At 39.6% G+C, this 19250-nt stretch overlaps 1 protein-coding gene across 1 annotated transcript in view; it reads left to right on the top strand.

Annotated features, from left to right (window-relative positions):
* LIX1 (limb and CNS expressed 1) overlaps positions 1 to 19250 on the top strand; it is a 51042-nt gene that overhangs the window by 18142 nt on the left and 13650 nt on the right. Inside the window, exons 2-3 of the mRNA XM_005557432.5 lie at positions 735 to 898; positions 17771 to 17911. Coding sequence (XP_005557489.1) covers positions 735 to 898; positions 17771 to 17911 — 305 coding nt within the window. The remainder of the gene's footprint in view (positions 1 to 734; positions 899 to 17770; positions 17912 to 19250) is intronic.

Raw genomic sequence — 19250 nt, 5'->3', positions numbered from 1 at the left:
ATGAGAAATGAGAAAGAGGACCATAGATAATCACAGCTTTGGATAAAGTCTATTAAGACAAATGCTCAAAACAGAATGAGATTTTTGATTTTTATATTAAAAATTAATTTATAGAGTAAATTTGAAATACTGCTATATTGTTTTAATATAGGGTACCAAAACCATTTCTTGAGCCTTACTCATTAAGAAATATACACATTTCCATTGGTTAATTTGTATATTTTAACATACTTTAAATATATTTAAATAAAGCATATTCTTTCACAGCTAAAAGCCCCCACACCCCACTATCCACATACCCAGCTCTACTTAAACTGGAACTGTCATACTACAGAATCCAGCTTGCAAATAAGTTTGGTTTTGCACCAGATTATGTCCATCCTTAATAACTGATGGTGTTTCGCCAGGCACGGTGGCTCACGCCTGTAATCCCAGCACTTTGGGAGGCCAACGCGGGTGGATCACGAGGTCAGGAGATCGAGACCATCCTGGCTAATATGGTGAAACCCTGTCTCTACTGAAAATACAAAAAATTAGCCAGGCGTGGTGGCGAGTGCCTGTGGTCCCAGCTACTTGGGAGGCTGAGGCAGGAGAATGGCGTGAACCCAGGAGGCGGAGCTTGCAGTGAGCCAAGATTTCGCCACTGCACTCCAGCCTGGGCAACAGAGCGAGACTGTCTCAAAAAAAAAACAAAAACAAAAAAAAAAACTGATGGTGTTTCTTGTCTCTTTCAGTGAACGTTGTGTCAATGTTACAGGAATTTTGGGAAAGCAAGCAGCAGCAGAGGGCTGCATTCCCAAGTGAAGGTGTGGTGGTCTATGAGTCACTGCCAGCTCCTGGGCCTCCCTTTGTGAGTTATGTGACCCTCCCAGGGGGAAGCTGTTTTGGCAACTTTCAGGTAAGAAGTAGCCATTAATTTGTCAGTGAAAGTTCATTGGGTTAAAGTAAAGTAAACCTTTTTGTAAAATGGTTACATTGTAAGTTTTCTTGGAAATAGTGAACAAAGTTGTACCATATTCTATGAATGAAGACAGAGGGAAAGGAATTTCTAAATTTGCCAATATCCTTTATAAATACCCTTTTAATTGAGTAAATTATCCCTCAATTTTCAATAACTGGCAAAGATGTTTTATTTCTTGCTTATGGATACCATGAAACTCATAAGCAATCAAGTTTCTCTCTTAGTTTGTCAACTAAAAAGCCCAAACGCAAATTTTCAGGGTTTTTTTTTTTGTAGTGTAAGTCTACAGAACATAGTATCACATAATTTTTAACACCAACTTCATACCTGATACTATTTATATTTTTACCTTTACTTTCCCTTTGAACTTATTAACTCACTCATTTATTGTATCCTGTTACCAGGTATATCTGTTTTACATGGGTTCAAATCCTTCATTGAGTGAGGGAAGGGTATAATTTAATAAACAGACTTACAAACCTTTGCTGCCTAGGGGAAGTCAAAGAAGTATTCACAGGGAATATAAACGTGAACTGAGGCATTCAGTTGATAATGTCTTGGCCAATGGGAAAAGGGAAAATGACATTCTTAGCATAGGGAACCACAGCATTTTCAGAATGAGGGAAACATAAGGGTCAATGTGTGTGGCAAGGAACTGTTGGGAGAGGACAGGTAGGCACTCACATCAAACCACAAGAGATGTAAATACTTTGCAAAGCAGTACAGGTTTTATTCTATATAAAATCAGAACCTTTGAAGGATTCTGAGCAGAAGAGTGATGTATTCAAATGTACTTCAGAAAGATTACTTAGGTCACAGCATGAAGATGCTTTGGATTTAAACGATTTAAATGGCCGAGAGGCTGACAGTGATGAGTGCCCATGGAGACGAGCTGCACACACAGCATGCTCAGGAGCTAAATGTGAAGGGATTTCATTAGGAGAAAGTTGGGATGATACTTTCATGCCTAATCAAGTCTCTTCACCTTCACCTTTACCAGTGGTCAGCCCTGGCTTTAGTCACTGGGTGGGGAACACAGAAGGAAGTGGAGCTGGTATATGAAAGGTGAAGACGCAGTCAGTATGAAGTGCCTGGAAGCCAAACAGAGAAGAGCAATCGCCTTGCCCTATCCAAAAAAAAAAAAAAAAAGTAAGACCTGAAGCTCAAGAAGGAGATATGGGTTGAACTTCTATGTTTCTAAGCTGAAGCCATAGCTACAGGTACCACTGCCAAGTGAGAATGTGTGTTATAAGAAGATGATCAAGGAATGCTCCTAGGAACACTTTTAGTGTGGGAAATAAAAGGAGAAAGATTTCTCTAAAAAGCCCAGAGATTTCCCAGAAAGAGACAAAGAACCAGAAGAGGGGATTTATGGAAACCAAGAGATGTGACACCTTGAGACTGAGGATGAAGTGAGCAGGGGTTAGCCACAGGACAGATGTCCAATGAGATGTTTCCACTGACTGTGATGAATGTGAGATCCTTATCAACCTTCCAGAAAGTAACGTCAATGGAGAAAATGGGCTACGAATTAGATTACAGTAAATTACAGTTGTTAGAGTAAAATAGGGGCTTAGAAGTAGAGACAGTGTCCTTCAGTAAGGATTTAGAGGGCTCCTTCCTACTCTTGTGGTCAGCACTGCTTGTGAAAATAGGACAACCTTGCCTATTGTCCAGTGGGGAGCTGGAGACAAAGCATGTTCTGGTCAAACTGACATCGCTGGCTTCCAGACATCTAAGCCATGATTAAAGCTGGGAAGGACAACTAAGACTGAGCCACTGAATATTCTGACAGTTCTCAAATAGCCTGCAAAGATGGGCCAGAATCAACAAGATGAACTGCTCTTAGAATATAAAATAAAAATAAAAAAGTCTCACGATTGAATCAAGATGGAGTGGACTTAGCACATTCTTCAAACTCTTTTCTAGTCTGAAATTCCCTAAAATGTCAAAGATATGTTTTAAAATAAGTAAATTCACAATAGTGCAGGCAGGAAGAAAGGGTGCCATTGGAAGAGATGAACTTTGGAGGCAATTCTGGGAGAGTCGAATCAAATTATTAGGGGCACAGATGCCACAGTCTAAATATATATATATATAGGAGAAATGTACTGTGAAAGTAAAGAAGAGCTAGAGAAACTCCAGGGTCACATGAACAAATGCAAAAAGCAGGAGGCAGTCCTGGGGTAATTTCAAGGCTAATCAAAGAACTGCTTTCAAAACTTCTGACCCATTGATCCAGTGACATGGATCCCCACTCTGAACAGTAGTTAGCAGTATGTTTTTACCTCTGGTAAATGAAAGTGAATTGACTGATGAGGATGATTTGAATGTGAGTACAGAAGCCTCAGAACAGAGCTTGATGTAACCCTAGACACCAAAGACAGGGATGAGAGGCAGCAAAGGGGAAAGAAAGGCAGCCATTGAAGAAGAGGCTCTCCAATCCACATGCGCCTGCAGGTCCGTTATCGAGCATCCTAAGGTGAAGTCTGCCTGTCAACACACCCCACTCAATACGAAGCACCTGGCAGTCCTCTCATTCAGGGGAGCCACTCTAGGGACACAGACATTCTCAATCATAGAGGAAGGTTTTGTCAGCCACCTAACCTAATGTACTTGTTTGTCCATGTATGCCAATGAACATAAGATCACCAAACATTTGAGGAAAACCAAATGCATAAGGGAAAAGACCAAAGGCAAGCAAACAAAAGAACAAAATAATTCAAGCAGCACAGAATGTAAAAGAGTATAACAGTTAATATCCTCAGAAAATTTTGAAAGGATATTTCTCTCTAAAACAGCTATTAAAATGGAGCAAGCAGGGAGCAAGAAAATGAAATATGATTGCCAAATTATAACAATAAGGATAAAGAATTAAAGAGGAACTAAGTAAAGTCTTCTAGAACTTAGAGCAAAAAGACAGAGATGGAAGACAGTACAGGAGACATGCAGATAAATTTTGGAGGTAAACATCAATTTAGTAAGAGCTCTAGAAAGAGACAAAGGAAATAGAGGGGAGGAAATAAATAACAGAGGCAATTTTCTTTGAGTTAAAGAAAAGCATAGGTTGTCAAATTGAAATGGCCCACCATATTCCAAGCAGAATCATAACAGAAAAGCACAGCTCTGTGGTTATGTGGGACTTAGAGACAGCATTATGCTTAAAAGGCAGATCAAGGGACTTTTTTGACACTGCATATGTACACTATCTGTTTTTAAAATTAGATTGAACATATACGTAGCTTTAGGGAAACTTCAGGGGAGCTAATGAAATGGGACAAAAACTGGCGAACTTGGTTAACAAAATAAAAAACTGTTTCTTTGAAAAGACAAATAAGAAAGACAGATCTTTGGCATTTCTGATTAAGGAAAAAAGACACACCACACTAAGCATGAAAGAGAGGATATAATAGAAGTGTAATATAAGAATACTATATAAATCATTACTCATTGAAACATGAAAACTTAGGTGATATGGACTACTTTCTGGGAACTCTTTACAATCTTTGAAACTCTTCTATAAACATAGCATTTATTTCAAAATAAAAGGTAAAAAATGGGGGCTTCAATGGCTCCCTATTACTTTCTTATTAAAGCCTAAATTCCTTACTCTGGCAATAAAGTTTCTACAGCTGGTCCAACTTTCCCTTCCAGTTTTATCTCCCCGATTTCCTTTTCTGACACTTGATGCTTCTACCTAACTGTTCCTCATGCATGTCTTGACCTCTTCTAACCATTCCCATACTCACATTGAGATCTACTTAGGAAATGCTATTGCCACCTTCTCTTCATATCTAAACCCTGACCATCTCCCGGGACTCCACAAAAATTTTTCAGAGAAAACAAAAAGTTTTCTCTGAATCTCCCTGATGGAACTCTCTGCCTCCTGTGATTTCCCAAAGCAGTGTTCTGTTTCTCTACTAGGTTCAATGTTTTCTACTATATGCTCAAGTTACCTATGTGCGCGTTCTTTCCTTTTACTGAAATGTAAGTTCCAGGGATGGGGTGTGTATCCTTATGTTCCCCATGACTTCAAGCACTGTGTTTTGCATATAGTGCATAAAGTGCCTAATAAATTGTGTTAAGTGAATAGCCAAATGAATGAATAACAAATCCAAAGAATAAATGAAGTTAACATTTGTCCATTCTTGTATGTAACCAATAGCTAAGATTATTCACCTAAGTCTGCAAGATAGTGGGCTAAGGAGGAAAAGTCAGTAACAGTAAAATCAGCCGATATTATTTTGTTCATATCTGTCGTTAAAGTTTTGAAAATGGATGAATTTCAAAGTATTGATTAAAAAGACCTTGCAATTCTCTCCGGATTTAATTTATACATAGCAACTTTTTCCCCACCCGACTCTTAGGACCATAAATAACCAAGATTTGGCAGTACTCACACCCAGGCATGCGTTATATTAGTTCATACATTCATTATACTCTATCTAGAATATAATGCATTTGACAGATTCGTGAATGGATCTAGAAGATATGAGTGTAAGAAATTCTAGTGTTCTTGTTTTTGTTTTTGCTACCCGGAGAAGTATAAATTTTCCTATCATCTCATAAATTTTGACCCAAAATGATAGCACTTCCCTTAGGTAATAAATTCAACATCCTTCTGTGGTCTTAAAAAAAAAAAGAAGAAATAGGAAACACAACGAAAAACTGAACACTTCAGCAGGGAGGCCTCTTGGTGATTTCTCTGATCATTTGAGGGTCCCCTTTTCCTGATGTTTAAATCATCATATTTTAAGGTTCTCAGGAGGATTGTTAACATCTTTGCTTAAAAAGATCCAGAATTTCCTGAATCAAGTATGTTTTGAAAATGTGTTTGGGTGGTTGGCTGCCAAATCTGGCCCCTTCACCCATTTGGCCCTCCGAAATATGACTTGAGAAGGAAAACCAGGCGGGAAAAAAGAACGTTTCTCCTAAAGCAATGTGCTTACACTTTTCTTTGTCAGTTAGAAACCATCTTAAATGTTATTTTCACCATATAACATTTCATCATGTTTTTGCCAGGATTTGGACTGTAAGAGCCTACATGCTCATTCCTGCAATGCCTTTCACATAATCAAATGTCACCCCTGTGCATTACAAATCATTTCACGATGGATTATTAATGCCAAGACCATGTGCTGAAACATGGAGAAACCATTATGCCAGCAGTAGCCTTCTTACTGAGCCATGGACGTCACCACCAATGGTGCCAAGTAATTGAAAATACTTGAAGTGGAGTATGGGACCGGATTGTGGGACTAATCCCTCTGGTTTCAGGCAGTTTCATGAAAGCTGTAAGAGATTATGCTCATTCATTCTTTAGGAAAGTAGTATTCAGACTGAACTTTAGTTTTCTCATTAATCAAAGGAAAGCAGTCCAGTCAAAGGCTCTGATGGACACAAACCACTGGTTTTTATGCAAAGAAGCCTCTCACTGAAGTAAATGGGAAGCTTGTGTCCATGAAAGCTAATTAAAGAATTTTCAGTTAGCCTTGACACCACAACCTACAAAAAACAGAAACAGAGTGAGAACGAAAGAGAGAGAGAAAGCAGCCATAGCCCTGCTTTTAGACTAGGCCTTCATAAACTACTACAGGATAGAAAAAGAGATGTGAAAATATAATTTCATTTCTGCATTTCTAAACAATAAATAAAATACTCTACTGATTAAAAATTTTTTTTTTCAGAAAGTTGTATTGAAACACAGTAGTACTTGTTGGATCTTTTATAAAAGAAATCATTTTCTAATATTACAAGCATTAAGTATTTCGTGTATTCTAGACATATTTTCTTCATGCCACTTTTGTCTAGGCAGTTAATCCTTCCCTAGCCACATATCATGACCATGAAAACTTGCAGTAATTTCCATTTTTTTACAATAGAGCAATGCAAAGGCCATCAGAGCCACGTCTGGCTCCCCTCTTGATGAACTCAGAAGGAAAGCCACTCATTGTTGCAGCAGCTGTTTTTGCTTCCAAATCCAAAAGGGAACTTGAGTATTTTATCTTATTTTATATTTTGATTTAAAGGGTTTGTGATTCAAGTTTTGCTTTCAAGTCAGTGACATGGTCTTCCACATAGCATCTGCTGGAATGACTTGAATTAATGAATTTCGTTCTTACTTTGACTAACAAGCAAAAATTTCCTTGAATATAGTACTAGAGCATGTGATTATTTATGCGCATGAATTATGATTGAATAAAAAAATGCATCCTGGCAAAGACATTGATGTGATAGCTCGATCTATTTGGAGTGTGAGACACTCATCAGGGCATTATATCTTTTTCACATAAGTATTTTGTTGTTAAAATGGCTTCACAGAAAATAAGTACAGGTGTTAAGCACTAGGTTCTGGTACTTAGGCTAGTTGAATAATGCCAAGCACTCTATGAAGTTGAGACATTCAGTTTTTCCATAGGCAAACTGTTGATTGACCTTTCTTTTTTCCATTTGTAACCAATGCTTGGGGTTGCAAAACAGGGCTGTAGAGTAGTGAGATGCAGGGTGGAACATAGTGCAGATGAGCTCCTTGCAAAGCTCTGTCTCTAAAAGGCAATGAATTCATTTGAAGGGTTTTGATTTTTATGCCATTCTGGTTTTCAAACCAAAGCCACTGCCTATGCTGATATCTAGAAAAACTATTTTTCCAAGGAGCATACAGCTTTAAACCAGGTGAGGAGTATTTTGTTTAATTTTAGTTACTTAAGGCAGTAAGCATACTTCACCTGCATTATCAGACATAAAAACGCATTTTATACTTTCATGCATTAAATGAGTCTTCTCAAAGTACATGGAATTAAAAGTACATTTAAATTACAATAAACTAAGTTTGTAAAATTAAGTTTCTCCCAGTAGAGGATGACGAAGAAAATTTGATTAATTCATACACTCGACTCAATGGAATTGTAATGCTCTTTTTGCTGAGTGTTAAATAAGGCCTGGCCTTGACATTCCATATCCCAAATAGGGATTTAGTTCCTGCTATAAACTTGAGACTATTGCCCAGCACTAATGCTGTTTTAATGCCTAGTATTTCTATTTGAAATTATCCATGACCTCTTCTCTGCCTCTAGGGTGGTATACCTTGACTCAGATGGACGACATGCTATGCAATGTAACTTAACTTCTAAAGGAGGTATTTCCTGGTGGAAATCTCCACAGGAAAGCATCCTGTTTTATAACTAATGAGACTCAAAGACGGGAAGGTTAGTTATAACCATTTGAAAGTCATATGTCAGCTAATTATCAGACCTTAATGAGTTGCCCATGAAATTGGGAGTGCATATTGCTTTAATGAGACCCTTTATTCCCCAGCCTCCTTCCCTAACTTTAATCTGTTTCTTTTTTTTATTAAATAAAGCAAATAGAAATTCTTGACCTCCAAATATAAAATATAGTGAAAGAAATGGTTAGGAAAGGCCACAGGGTAAATAAGGACTTTGGACTATCTCCACAGGAGTCTCCCAGCCCCTAATTCATAAACTTTAGAAAGATGCTCACCGGCTCAGTGAGTTGCTGAGTGGGGAAGAAAGCCTGACTCCATCTCTAACCCACCCCCCATCCCTCTTACGCAATCAGAGCCAAGTTCTTTCACATCAAAGCAACTATAAAAATAAACCCAAATCTTGAGCCCTGATCAATTCATCTTGTCTACACCTTAACTTGAAAAAAAGAAAAAGAATAAAAGAAAAAAGAAAAGAAAAGGAATAAAAGCTCAAGGAGCAAAGCACAACATAGGCTTGTAATAGTTACCAGGGACCTTGGTCTAGGTATGTGTGTAGAATAGCATTGCGGCAGAGGTAAATGAGGAGAACGCCAGGTGGTTTATATTATAAAAATAACATTCTGACCCACCATGTGCATGAAACATTTCTTTCAGTTGACAGGAACTGGTGAGTTTTCTCTGAAAATTGGACTCCCAGAGCAGTCCCCTCCCCCCACACCTAGCTAAGACCCCCATCCCCAGCACACACAGAGCTCTAAATTGTTCCCAACATATTTGCAGCCACCCTGACCTATGGATAGACATGATATTAACTTGGGTGACTGAGTTCCAACGGTTGCCCTTTTTCACATCACCATCTGGAAGGAGAAAAAATGCTAATATATCCACAATTAGATAAATTGGAACACATGCAAATGTTCGTGCTTTGGTCAGGGTAGTCAAGGTTTTAAAGCACTGAAAGGGGGTCCGTTACCAACAGGGTCTGGTTTGTGGCATTCTTCGTGAAGGCTTGCTGTCAGGATGAAACCGAGGTGTTGGTGACACTGACCAGAGCTGTCAGGCAGTACGCACAAACTCCGCAAGTCACTTGCTAAAAGTCGGACTCCAAGTCACAAAAGCAAAATGTTCCCAACCACCTGAATGACAGACCTAACAGCCGATAGGATTTGGGCAGGAATTCTCACCTCTCACAGAGTCATTTGGTTTTGCCACCTCCAAAGTCCCAGCTTTGGAAAACCCCGTGGGTACCATGTGCTATTGAATGAATGCCACCTAAATAACACTGACCCACCCTTGACCCCAGTGAGGATGGCATCTTCAGCTTTGAATCTGCAAATAGATACAATCTGTCACATTAGCTATTACATTACTGTTTTTGTTTGTTTGTTTTAAAATCCTGCTTCTTACAGACCGAGTTTCAACTCCTTGGCTACCATTGGGAGGCACCAATAAAAATGCGCCTAAAATGTGTTTTATACATTTTAGATCTGGAGATAATTTTTCTCCTGATGTCTTTAAAACACATGTATGAATAATTGTAGAAAGTCTGTTGTTTAAGATGGAGAGAAAGTTACTTGTATCGATGTCCTTCCATATACATTTCTAAAGAAAGCACTGTAGTTGGGATGTAAGTACAGTAAAACCTTGAGATGTAGAAACAACTACTCAACACATGTATCCTGCCTGTTTTCTAATACAAAGCATGGAAAAAAATCATTAATCAAATGAGGGCTACCAGGAAAATTACTGTTTCACGTCTAAATTGCTTCAGCTTGGCCAGAAGATGGTTCTATAATTAGTAACACACCTACAAATAGTTTTTAAAGTATTTCACAAATAAGTAATGAAAAAAACTAATTTCTTATTAGGCATTTCTATTTATAACACATACATGACTACCAAAATTTTATTTCAATTAATATAAGAACTTCTGCTAATGCTAAATAGTTAACTAGTCATTATTTTATTTCAGGACAGCCTACTGGTCAACAAATTAATCTTGGTTGAATTTCGACATTACATAGGGCGACACCCTGGAAAATAATCATAGAAGAAATAAAACCTGCTAAGCAGAGAAATGAAATTGAGACCTCAGTTAGTTAAGTCAGTAGTGCTTATGTACTTCCTAAGGACCTAATTTTAGAAGAACTGTCACAAAGGACTTTTTTAAACCTGAATGCTACTTTCCTTGACTCTTGGGTAGAAGCAGTTTCTCTAATGAGAAATTAGCATTTCTGGTGTTAGCAGAAGTGGCTTTATAATGAAGACAATGAAGCTTCTGCAGAGGCTCCTTGTAAGTCACAATGCCAGCTTTTTTACTTGTAATTTCATATTGTTTTTCTTAAACAGGGGCCCCCAAATTGTGTAAGCCTCAGGCCCCACAAAACTTGGTTCTGCTCCTGCCTGTTAGAAATGAGACATGGCAGGGGCTGAGGTTTCAGCAACGCTCCTCTAAGAGTTGTCCTGGGTCCACATGTGTCAGAATCACCTGCAAATCTTATTATATGCAGACCCCCCACCAGGACACAGCTGAAGAGATTCTGATTCAGTAGGTCAGCTTTGGACCCAGGAATACACATGTTTAACAAGTTCCCAGGTAATTGTACTATGAACACTAAAGTTTTTGAACTCTTGGTCCAAACTCCTGGCCTAGCCTTGGCAGCAATCTTCATAGTGTACCCTATAGGGTCCTGGTGGATTGTTGGTCATCTTAATCTATGATAAAATACAGGGCCAAAATGAGTTAGTCTTGGGGGGAATTTTTTATTCATCAGAGCTGGGGAAGTTTATTTTTTGTTTTATTTATTTATTTATTGAATTTTAGTACAGACAAGGTCTCGCCACATTGCCCAGGCTGGTCTCAAACTCCTAAGCTCAAGTGATCCTCCAGCCTCAGCCTCCCAAAGTGCTGGGTTTACAGATATGAGCTACCTTGCCTGGCCAGGGAAGTTTCATTTAAATGACTTTTACTCTTGAAGAGTTATCAATACTTCTTGAAATGTTAAGCAACCTTGTGTGGTAGAATTCCAACCTCTCTTGGCCCCGTACTTAATCAAGAGAGTACTTCCGGTTAGAATGAGATGCTTCCTACAAGGTAACATCTGATCTCTGGTCTAGTCACAGTTGGCCTTTCTATCTCCATTTTCCTTCTCCCTATAGTCCAGGAAAGCATCCAAAGGAGAACAATAGGAGGGAGGAGGATATTGAGATAATTTCAGCATATTCCCATCCTCAATGAGTACCATTTATCCCCACAGTGTACTGCATCTTGGCCTTTTGTTGTAAACGAACTCAAGTTTGTCATGGGAGGAGATATCCTTGTAGTCTTATATCAAAATGACCCACAAAAGCACAAAGTTGAAGCTTTGTCTAAAATACTGTACTGATTTAGGACATGCTATGTGACCCTAGGCAAATTATATATCCTCTTTATTCCAAAGTGGGTGGCCATTTCTATGAAGAGCAAAATAGCAAAGTGGTTAAAAATCTGGACTCCCAAGTCAGAGAGACCTGAGGGCAAATCTTGTTTTGTTCACATCTTAAGGTGCATAACCTTGGAGATGTACAACCTCCTTAAGCCTCTATTTCCTCACCTGCAAAATAAGGATAATAACAAAACCAACTTTATAGGATTGTTGTTATAACAAAATGCGATAATAAACCTAAAGTGCTCAGCATAGTGCCAAGCACATAGTGCCAGCAATGTAGATTATTTCATTGAGACTTCTTAATTACCTGTGGTGAGCAAAGCCTTTGTATTAGTTATCTATTGCTGCGTAAGATGTTGCCTGTAACCTTACAAACATTTATTGTCTCGCACAGTTTCCAAGGATCAGGGCTCTGGAAGCAGCTTAGTTGAGTGGTTTTGGCTCAAGGTCTTCTAGAAGGAGGTTGCTTTTGGTAAGCTGTCAGCTGGAGGTGCCAGTCATTTGAAGGCTTGATCAAGGCTGGAGGATCAGTTTCCAATCTCACTCAGATGGCTGCTGGCAGAAAGCTTTAGTTATCTGCCATATGTGCCTTTCCATGGGACTGCTCTTAACATGGCAGCTGACTCTCCCCAAAGCCAGTGACTTTTCCCCTTGGTTCCACTTCTCTTACAAAGAGATGGCAAGTGAGACCACGACGGAAGCCATAGTGTCTTTTATAACCTAATACGGGAAGGGATTTGCCATCACTTCTACCATATTCTATTGGTTACACAAACGAACTCTGGTGCAGTGTAGGGGAGGACTACACAAGGGTGTGAATGCCGGGGGGCAGGGGTCACTGGGGAATCTTACCAACTGACTACCACTGTCTTTGAATAGCTTTCCTGAGCAATGCCACAGTCACTCTTTTTTTTTTTTTTTTTTTTTTAACTTTAATTTTAGATCAGAGTCAGGAGGCTTTGAAATGATTATAGTGGTTTATAATATACCAGCAAATGAAAGGCATCTGTACATCAAGATCAATGTCTGAGTGAGGTCTCCTGGCCACTTGGAAAGCATGTGGCTCCACATGCCTGAGAAATTCACAGCTGACTTTAGTAAAATCTTGACTTAAATATCCCAGCTCTGCACTTTCACAAAGTACAAAGGACAGAAGTTGTCTTTTATATTAACAAGTAAGAATGGTTAACAGAAAAGACATGGTTTACAAATCTATATTTATGATTAGGGCCTGGCTGAAAAATAGCAAGAATAAACTGTATAACCTGGGAAGCCTAACTGTAGCAGGAAGTTACTTTGAAATAACATCATACTTCACTCGCTCCCCAACCGATGTCTTTGACGACTGGTTTGGACACATCCATAAAATGTCCTGTCACTTACCATATTTTATTTTCTTACAGTGTTTCCCACTGTTTGATAGTAACTTTAACAGTGCCTGTTCTTACAGCAACATTCACATTCTGATTTAGATTGCAACCAAGTAGATTGCCGTTTGGTTAAATTTCTTCCCCAAGTAAAGATTCTTATGGGTTGAGAGGTCCCATTAAAAGATCCCTAGAGAAAAATATGCAGCCCTTACTGGCTGGGATTTGTAGTTCTAGAATTTAGAAGAAAGCGGCTGGTTAACATTATAGACATTTTGAAGTACTTGTCTTTCAGAAATGCCAAGAACAATAGCAAGAAAAGCCCTTTGATGGCTCAGAATTTATTTTATTTTATGTACTTATTAATTGGAACACTTTCTCCCCCATTTTAAGCAAAGATTCTGTACATTGAAATAATAAAATAAGCATCGACATGTGTCTGCCTTAAAATCTTGATATTGGTTAGGTCTCTAGTGCTTTTTCATGCTTTCTGGGTAAAGGCTCTTTCTGTTCTCTCAGCCGGGCTGCACTTTGATCTCCCAAGCAGTGCCATTTGGTTGTAAATGTATGTGGTGCTTTTGATCTAGTACTTAACTGGTCTTATTTAAAATAGATAGCTTCTTTTATCTAACTAGTGTTTACTAGGTCTCTCTCTCCATAAAAGATGGTTTAAATTGCTATTATTTAGATAGAAGTTGTTTCTGAAGAGTGCCTGGATCTGAATCTAATTCTCTAAATTCTAAAACCCCAACAGCTCTATGATAGATTTTGTAAAGCTAAATTCCTATTATAATGAGCTGTTCCTACAGATGCCAGGTAATACTTGCAAAAACATTGTTTGCTTTTTAATGGGGAACTGATTTTCCAAAGAATAATAAACATACCCTACTCTCAGGCAAAAATGGTCATCTCAAAGTGTCTAAATGCAATGACCAATTACCCATCTGAAATTCATTAATATATTTTTATATTACTAAGTTACACATACCATAGAGGGTTTATTGAAATTGTGCTCATTTAAAAAAATAAAAAGTATATATCTTTCATTCTTTTCTTTATGAGGATTTCTTGAACATTATGTCCAGTGCTTCAGTGACTTGTTTTTTAGTTTCCTAGCCTGTATTGTTGCTTATTCAGCAAACTAGGTCACAGGAGGCAGGAGACAACTAAGTCATAGTCTCTGCCTTTAAGGAGCTCACAGCTAGGAGATGGTGGAGGCAGAGCATTAGCAAACAGTTACACTGCAGTGTAGCCAATGCCTCCCTTGGACAGTGGTCCTCCAAGTCTAGACTTGAGAGTGATCAGGGAAAGCTTCCTAAAAGAGATGGCACTCAAGCTTCAGTGAAAGACTGGTGACTCAATGTCCTACAAATTTTCAGCCAAGCCCATAACACAAAGCCAATCTATCTTGTCAAACCCATCCTGGTTTCATACAAGTTGCCTAAAACTTGGAAGAGGTCTAAACCCTGAATGGCCTTGCTGTCTAAAGCTTCCCCCAAAGCCTTGTTGTGTGTCAACACCAAGAAAAAAAAAAACCAACTACTTTCCACAGTCTTTAGGCTGGACACAGTGGCTCATGCCTGCAATCCCAGCACTTTGGGAGGCCAAGGCGGGAGGATCACCTGAGGTCGGGAGTTCGAGACCAGCCTGACCAATGTGGATAAACCCCATTTCTACTAAAAATACAAAATTAGTTGTGGTGGCACATGCCTGTAACCCCAGCTACTCGGGAGGCTGAGGCAGGAGACACGCTTGAATCCAGGAGGCGGAGGTTGCGGTGAGCCAAGATCACACCATTGCACTCCAGCCTGGACAACAATCACAAAACTCCGTCTCAAAAAAAAAAAAAGAAAAGAAAAGAAAAGAAAAGAAAATCACTCTTTATGATAAGTTATAATATCTTCTTCTGCCTGCCCTTAATTGTTCTGCTTTGTTAGTCTCCTGGCAAGTGTTGTTAGTTTGGTTGGTTTTTGTTATTTTTTAATTTGTGTTTGTTTTAATTCTCCTCAGCATCTTGTTCTCGCCATTTCAAAAGTCTTATAATTATTTCATCAACACACTCACCATGTACGAGCATCTCCAAGCGTTGAGCCTGGCTCAGCTAGTGGAGGATGCGCAAGTAATATACAAAAACAGTATGGAGATTCCTTAAAGAACTAATAGTAGAACTACCATTTGATCCAGCAATTCCACTACTGGGAATTTACCCAAAGAAAAAAATGTCATTATATGAAAAAGACACATGCACGCTCATGTTTATAGCAGCACAATTTGCAATTGCAAAAACATGAAACCAACCTAAGTGCCTATCAACCGATGAGTGAATAAAGAAAATGGGGTACACCATGGAATACTACTTAGCCATATAGATGAACAAAATAATGGCTTTTGCAGCAACTTGGGTGGAGCTGGAGGCCATTATTCTAAGTGGAGTAACAATATTTGGAAAACCAAATATTGTGTTTTCACTTGTAAGTGGGAGCTAAGCTATGAGGATGCACAGGCATAAGAATAATATAATGGACTTTGGGGACTTGGGGGAGAAGGTTGGGATGGGGGTGAGGGATGAAAGACTGCATATTGGATACAGAGTATACTGTTCAGGTGACAGGTGCACCAGATTCCCAGAAATCACCACAAAAGAACTTATCCACATAACCAAAAAGCACCTGTATCCCAAAAACTACTGAAATAAGAAACAAAATAAAAAAGAAATACACGAGGGGGCCAGCGGCTCATTCCTGTAATCCCAGTACTTTGGGAGGCCAAGGCGGGTGGATCGCTTGAGCCCAGGAGTTTGAGACCAGCCTGGGCAATATAGTGAGAACCTGTCTCTACAAAAAATACAAAAATTAGCCAGGTATGGTGCCCAGTGCCTGTAGACCCAGCTACTCAGGAGTCTGGGGTGGGAGGATCCCTTGGACCCAGGAGGTGGGGGTTGCAGTGAGCTAAGATTACACCACTGCACTCCAGCCTGGGTGACAGAAGAGAATCAGTCTTTAAAAACAAAAGGATATGAGGGCTCCTTCCAGGCCTGGAGGCTGGGAGAGGGGGTGGGGCAAGAAGTTACCCACAGTTGAGGACAGGATCTTTACAATATATAGGCACTACTGTTCTAGAAGGTTTGAGGGAAAATCACAGAGGACCTGGAACCTGGCTTCAGGACACTCCAACTAGGTTTGTGGAGATGGGGAGGAGAGACAGGTCTCTAGAGGACACAGAGCGTAAGACTGGAGCATTCCTGGGACAGTGCAGAAACAGTCAACATAAGGCAGATAGGATGGAGGCGGGGATGTTGTGAAAGCAAATGAGAGGGATTTGGCTTGCTTCAGCTGGTGGTACAGAACCCTTGCTCTGTGAAACTGCAAAATGAAGTGTGATATTTGGTATTTTTCCTTTCCTTTCCCATCAGTCACCAAGAACTACTGATTCTGAGAATCATGCATTTTGGGTAGTAGGAGCCTTGGAGATCAGACAGCCTAGCCTCCCTATTTGTCCAGTGAGAAGATTAGCTCCCAAAGTTCAGGTGGTCCAGGTTTCTGAGAAGCAGAGCCAGGGGTGCCAGGCTACCCCACTAGTCAGCCACTGACCTAGGCCTGGACTTCTCTTCCTCGGACTTGTTTCCCCCCAGGAGTCCAGGATCCTAGACACTTATCCCTGGGTCCACAGGAGCCTATAGGAGAGAGGCCATCAACTCCTGGGCTCTCCAAAAGGTGTGGGCTCCAGGAACAGTCCAGTATTCATGACACTTGTCCCTCTATCTGCAACCCCAGGAACCATGCCAAACCAGAACTTGAAAAATGGGAGTTGTTAGTTGTTCAGAGACAGGGAGGACAGAAAAGAATCAGGATGCATCGACCAGATCCATATGAGCCACAGAAAGCCAGTCTAGCAGGATGGAGAACAATATTATATTTGAGAGGAGTGAATTTTTTATGAGTCACTAATCATAGGCTGCCTGTGGCCCTAACTTCAGGAAGGTTTGAATGGAGTATGTCCCACCAAAACCACATGGATTGAGAGCAAGGGAGAAAGCCTAGTCCTCAAGAAAATCAGATAACTGTTACCAGAAGGAAGGTGGGGGACAAATGTTGGAAATGCAAAAGCAATAGATATTGACAGCAGCACCCTTGTACTAACCTGGAGATAAAAATGTCTGGCCGGCATGTTCTCATAAGTGCTACTATGTGCCAGGTATTTCCAGTGCTTTATCTATATTAACCAATTGATCCTAACCTCAATCCTACTATATTCCCATTTTATAGAGGAGGAAATTGAGGTGCAGAGAGACTAATGAACCTACTCAAGGTCTTATAGTTAGTAAATGCCAGAGCTGAAAGCAGTCTGACTGTAGAATTTGTGTTCTTAATTATTGTGTTACAAGTATTTCCAGATTCCTTGCTTTTCTCCTTTCCTTACATCTTTTCCTCTGAAATAGGGATTTGAGGAAGGCCCTGATAATGAATATAAATTATCTAGCACACAATAATAGCCATTATTAATTTATCGTTACTCATTAACAGAGTATGCAAAGCTTCTGACATATAGTAGACATTCAAAGACTATAAAATAAGGCAATAGGTAACTGAAGATCAACCAAGACATTTGCATGGACTCTGGAACTGAAGGAAAATCTGCGTGACCTTCAGGGAGATTAGCAATGTATATGAAAAGAATAGATGCAGACAGCAAATGCATAAATAGAAATGTCCAGAGACCCATTGATGCGGGAGTGAACTGGTGAAATGCTAAATTCTCAAATGACTCCTTTTCTCCTTCCCTACTCCAGTGCTGCTTAAGTAGAGCTGAGGCCAGGCGGGATGCAGCTAAAGTGGCCCTGATCAACTCCCTCTTCAACGAGCTGCCCTCTCGCAGGATCACCAAGGAATTCATTATGGAAAGTGTTCAGGAAGCAGTAGCCTCCACCAGCGTGAGTATCCACCCGGGAGGGCAGGAGATGGCTGCACTGAGAATTCTGAAGCATTTGAATCTTGAGAGATGCTAACATGAGCAAATTCTTATTTTAAGAATTCTGTAGATTCATTTTTTACCCATTAAATTGTTAATTTTCAGAAAAAAGAATACTTAAATTGGAAATCATAAAATTCACACATCTCAATAATACTTTTTAATCTCCCTCGATCACAATTAATCATGCTTTAAATCAAGGTAGATCGTTGGATCCACCTGGATATGTTTAAGTGAATGCTTATTGAGGAGTGTTGACTCTTTTAGGGCCTGAGAATGCAAACAGTGGAATACTCCTTTAATCTAGTGGAAAACTAGCTCCATTTTCCCCAAAGTTGAAAGATCGTGAAAAATCATCTGAAGTGTTTACTGAAAGTGTGAATTCCCCAGCCAGTGTGGGGCCCTGCAATCTGCATTTTTAAGGAAACATGGACTGTTTAGATACGGGAAAAACCATATGCCCAATATGTGTTAGCTATTAGAATTACTATGGTTAATATCAGAGAGCACTGAAAATTTCTGTAATTAACACAATTAAATGCAAAGTGCTTTAAGAGCAAAACACCCTGTCTTAAAAATTAGATAGGATTTTTTTTTTTTTTTTTTTTGCAATACAGGACAGGGTATTTGTCCCATGAATGATTTGGAGCTCCCAACTCCCATTGCTTCCAAACTATAAGCCAGGAAAGAAGCCTTGGGTCCCCACCTGTGGCAAGTGTCTCCCTGTGTGTGCTCAAGGGCAGGAACCTGGCATTACCAAAGGGATTAACCACCTCTGGCTTGCCTTTAGCACGGATAAACCCCACCTGAGATTTCCTTCTCTGTTTCCCTTAACTAGGAAGGCTCCGTCATTCTGGTGAAGCTGCTGATGATGAAGGAAACACTATCAGACTAGATGTGACTCTTTTCCCCTCATAAATCTTCTTATCACATAAAAGAGAGCTAAGGAAGGAGCAGGAGAAGAAGGGTGATTGACTTGGCTGGGAGATGCCAGGGAGTTCTGTTCTATATCTGGTCTGAGGATGAAAGGAAGCCTTTATTTTCCAGTCCTGTAAATTTCAAGTGCTTTTGAGGAAGAGAGGTTAGGAAAATTATGCCTGATTTATATAAGTGTGAAATTTACTCAGGAGTAGGGAAGGGCCCTCAGTGTAAAAGTAATTTATCATTTTTTAAATGGAAATTTCTAAGGAAACAGATTATATATGGTTGCATGCTTCTAGATGGATTTCCTCTGGGATATTTAAAAAGCCAACATAAATATTTCAGCAGCGGTGTGTTAATGTTATTGCGTTCAAAAGCTA

Source organism: Macaca fascicularis, chromosome 6, assembly GCF_037993035.2.
Source record: "Macaca fascicularis isolate 582-1 chromosome 6, T2T-MFA8v1.1".
Lineage (NCBI taxonomy): Eukaryota > Metazoa > Chordata > Mammalia > Primates > Cercopithecidae > Macaca > Macaca fascicularis.
This window is presented reverse-complemented; position numbering and strand designations above follow the sequence as displayed.